This window comes from Eurytemora carolleeae, unplaced genomic scaffold (genome assembly GCF_000591075.1).
Source record: "Eurytemora carolleeae unplaced genomic scaffold, Eaff_2.0 scaffold376, whole genome shotgun sequence".
Taxonomy (NCBI): Eukaryota; Metazoa; Arthropoda; class Copepoda; order Calanoida; family Temoridae; genus Eurytemora; species Eurytemora carolleeae.
Genome location: NW_019396529.1, coordinates 128,459 through 131,966, shown reverse-complemented (window position 1 = coordinate 131,966; position 3,508 = coordinate 128,459). Strand labels below are relative to the sequence as shown.

The 3,508-nt window shown below is 32.0% G+C and overlaps 1 protein-coding gene across 1 annotated transcript in view; it reads left to right on the top strand.

The window, feature by feature from the left end:
* The first annotated feature begins 6 nt into the window (after positions 1 to 6).
* Positions 7 to 3,508, top strand: part of LOC111704929 (serine/threonine-protein phosphatase 6 regulatory ankyrin repeat subunit C) — a 61,574-nt gene continuing 58,072 nt past the window's right edge. Inside the window, exons 1-4 of the mRNA XM_023477326.1 lie at positions 7 to 57; positions 160 to 192; positions 874 to 950; positions 1,666 to 1,720. Coding sequence (XP_023333094.1) covers positions 930 to 950; positions 1,666 to 1,720 — 76 coding nt within the window. The 5' untranslated portion in view covers positions 7 to 57; positions 160 to 192; positions 874 to 929. The remainder of the gene's footprint in view (positions 58 to 159; positions 193 to 873; positions 951 to 1,665; positions 1,721 to 3,508) is intronic.

Genomic DNA, 3,508 nt, shown 5'->3' with positions numbered 1-3,508 from the left:
TGAAGGAGTCTGAACATGGCAAAGGTTTGACAATCGAAAAAGATGAGAATAAAAAAGGTAAAAATATATAAATAAATATATAAACAAATATATAAATAAATACTTTTAGAAATATTTATTTTACACAATTGGTTTATTATTTAAGCATTTTAATTTCAGTGCGTAGCCGGCGTAGCTCTGAATCACAACAAGGTAGTTTTTTCAAAATCAAAACTAGAAATTTTGCACAAAATAACGAAAATATTAAATTATTTAAATTATACATTTTCGTAGCTGAGACTTGAAATAAATACTTAAACTTTCCGACATATTTGTTAAAATTGTTTCAAATACAAACTTAAATATTAACATTCAACACTGTCTGAAATATTTATATTTCAAATTTTAAGTTTGAATTGTACGTTAAATGAAATAATAAAAATTTCATTTTTTTACTGTATATGATTTTTAATCTTTATAGATGTAAAGTAAGACTCATATTTACTGAAAGGGATCGTTATCAGATTTTGATTTTCGCAAACTTGTCTAGAATGCAATTTTCAAAAAGAATTTGCATCTGAGATTATTGTGAAGCCTTCAAAAAGCCGAAAATCTTTAAACTGGCCTCAAAACGAGGCCCATCAGTACTCATAACACTGTAGAATATGAAGACGACATTTAAGATTTTAACTATTGTATATTTGTTGTTGTCATTAATAAACATAATTTTACTTGAAGTTTAAAATTGAACTTATTAATTGAAATGGGTCTGAGTGCACTGCATAATTGCTGTACTCCCTGTTGATTGATTTATTTAAAAAGTCTAAATATCGCCCTGTTGGTCCTACTGTACAATTAATTGCATGTATATGTACTGTACTGTCCCATGTCTAGGTGGTAAAGGAGGTGTCCCTGAAGTACTTGATGAGAAGGATAAAGTAAAACGTGGCATGATGAGCAGCACAAGGAAGGTAGATAAATAGTCGAAATACACGGAGTAGAAAAAACGGAGTGGGACTTGAAACTCGTTGGGTAGATACACATGGAGTGGGAATACTTGAAACCCTTGGAGTAGATAAACGTAGAGAGAAAATGCTTAAAATTCGTGGAGTAGATAGACATGGAGAGGGAAAAATTAACATCCACGGAGCAAATACACATGGAGAGGAAATACTTGAAATTAGAAGAGTAGATTAACATGAAGAGGGAATGTATAAAATCCGTGGAGAAGACAAACATAGAGAGAAAATGCTTAAAATTCGTGGAGTAGATAGACATGGAGAGGAAAAAATTAACATCCACGGAGCAGATACACATGGAGAGGAAATACTTGAAATCAGAAGAGTAGATAAACGGCACTGCTTAGTAGACACTAGACACTTTACAGAAATATGATAGTTAACAAACCATGAGGAAGAATATTCGAGTAACATGGAGCAAAGGGTTTATCGCAGTTTAGGAATTATGATTTGATAAGATTAGCAGGAAGTAAAAACATTATTTAATTAGAAATAACATTTTCCAAATAAAGAACGTTTTCTGCAGAGAAAATGTTTGGGTAACGTGATATGGCAGACAGGTTAGGTTTCCAGGTCCCACTCCATGTCTATCTACTCCATGCTCTCCTGTTATCAGAAGAAGAAGAACTTCTCGTTGAGGAACACCAATCACACACATCTTACTTAGGTTTTGATACTGGCGCAGAGGGGAGACTGGCCGGCCTGCGATCAAGCTCTCAAAGGATTTAATCACGCAATATTTTTCTGTCAACCACTAAAAGTTGTATTTTGCTATGAAAATGTAATTTTGACATCTGTAAAAGTCTGAAGAAGGGGGGATATATTTTCCCTGAAAACTGGGGTAAAATTCCCCCCCTTGAACCATAATACAGTAACTGTCAGAAGTCCACTAGATATGAGAATCCAAACCCTCAGACCTGACAAATATCTGACAAAAAAAGACACAAAAAACAGGAAAAAAATAATTACTCAGTAGAAAATCATTCCATCAAAATGAAAAATTCGGAAAAACAATAATTGTGCTACAAAACAAAACTAATCTAAAACCCATTAACTGATGTTTTTAATGTTTATTTTTTAAACTAGCATAACATTTGCTAAGAAAGAAAACTTAAACAAAAGTTAACCTAACCTCATAAATAGAATAAAATGTGATGTCTTGAATTAAGTAAAATGTTCATTGAAAATTCAAAAACTTAATCTTATCCCATTTCCATTAATTTTATGATAAAGGAACAATCAAATACTGATTTACACTTTATATCAAACAATCAAAAAGATATATAATTATTATAAATCAATTTTCACTTTTGTCAAAACCAGACAGTTTTATTTAATAATAGATCACCACTGAAGCATTGACCGTATCCTTGGAAAACTTGTAAATATTGTTTTCCATCTGCAGGACGATGTGCATGAAAAAGTTGCAAATTATGAAGAAAATCTGCGAAGGAAAATGTTCGGTTGCGGGAGTCTTGCAGGCAATAAATGAATGCATTAGTGTAATTATAATCAAAGCTTTGTTCAGTTGGTTAACCCGAAACAAAGTTTATGGTTCTAAAAATAGCAAACAATATTTCAGAAAACTCCATTTTAGAGTCAGATTTTGATAATTTGCACTAGAATGATTAGGTTCCATGAATATTAAATGCCGCGTAAAAACACAAATTTGAAAATGCTCATGAATTGACATGTTGGTCAGGGTCAAAAACTGGACTGGGTACATCGTCTTCCACCAGTTCCTCCTTCGCTAGCCTACATGGGACTGCAGAGGAACCCTGCAGGGGAAAAGGATGCAAAAAACTTCGGAGAGTATTTTCAAAAAGTTAAATTTGTGTTATTTCGATGTTATTTATAAATTTGGTACAATATTTTTTAATCAGATAAAAAAGATAATTTGAAAGTAATACAGAAGAGAGTCTACAGTTTTTCCAAGTTCATATGAAGACGAAATATCCGTAAGTTTTTGCGTAAAGTGTTTTCTTGTACAATCGTTTACGCATTACGCAACATATTTAATTGCGAAATGTGTTTTTCCATTTATGTGCGTGATCAAAGTAGGCTGCAAGGATTGTTTCCAAGCAGATTTTTTTTGCATGCTTTATTATTTATATTTGCACTCGACATTCCTAGACCTTGACCAAGATTTGACAAACTAAACCAGACCTATATAGTTTAGAGAGATGTTTTTACTAACAAACTATATTGGTTGAGAACAAAAATATTTTGATTTTTAAATAATTTAGGGAGAAGAAGATTTAGAGGAACTTCCTACTTCAGCGATTGTAAATATTATCATATTATTATAATAATAATGATTATTATTATTAAGTCGTATGTCGCAATTTTCTCAATTTGTATGACCGCTAAGTTATTCGGTATGAGACGTCTTTAACAGTTTTCTCCTTATAGACGCAACAGATAGAAGTAAGATTAGTAGCGATCAAAAGCGCTTTTTTATCGCATTAAGCCTATACCCCCTTTCATTTTTCGCGAACACTCCCTTTAAT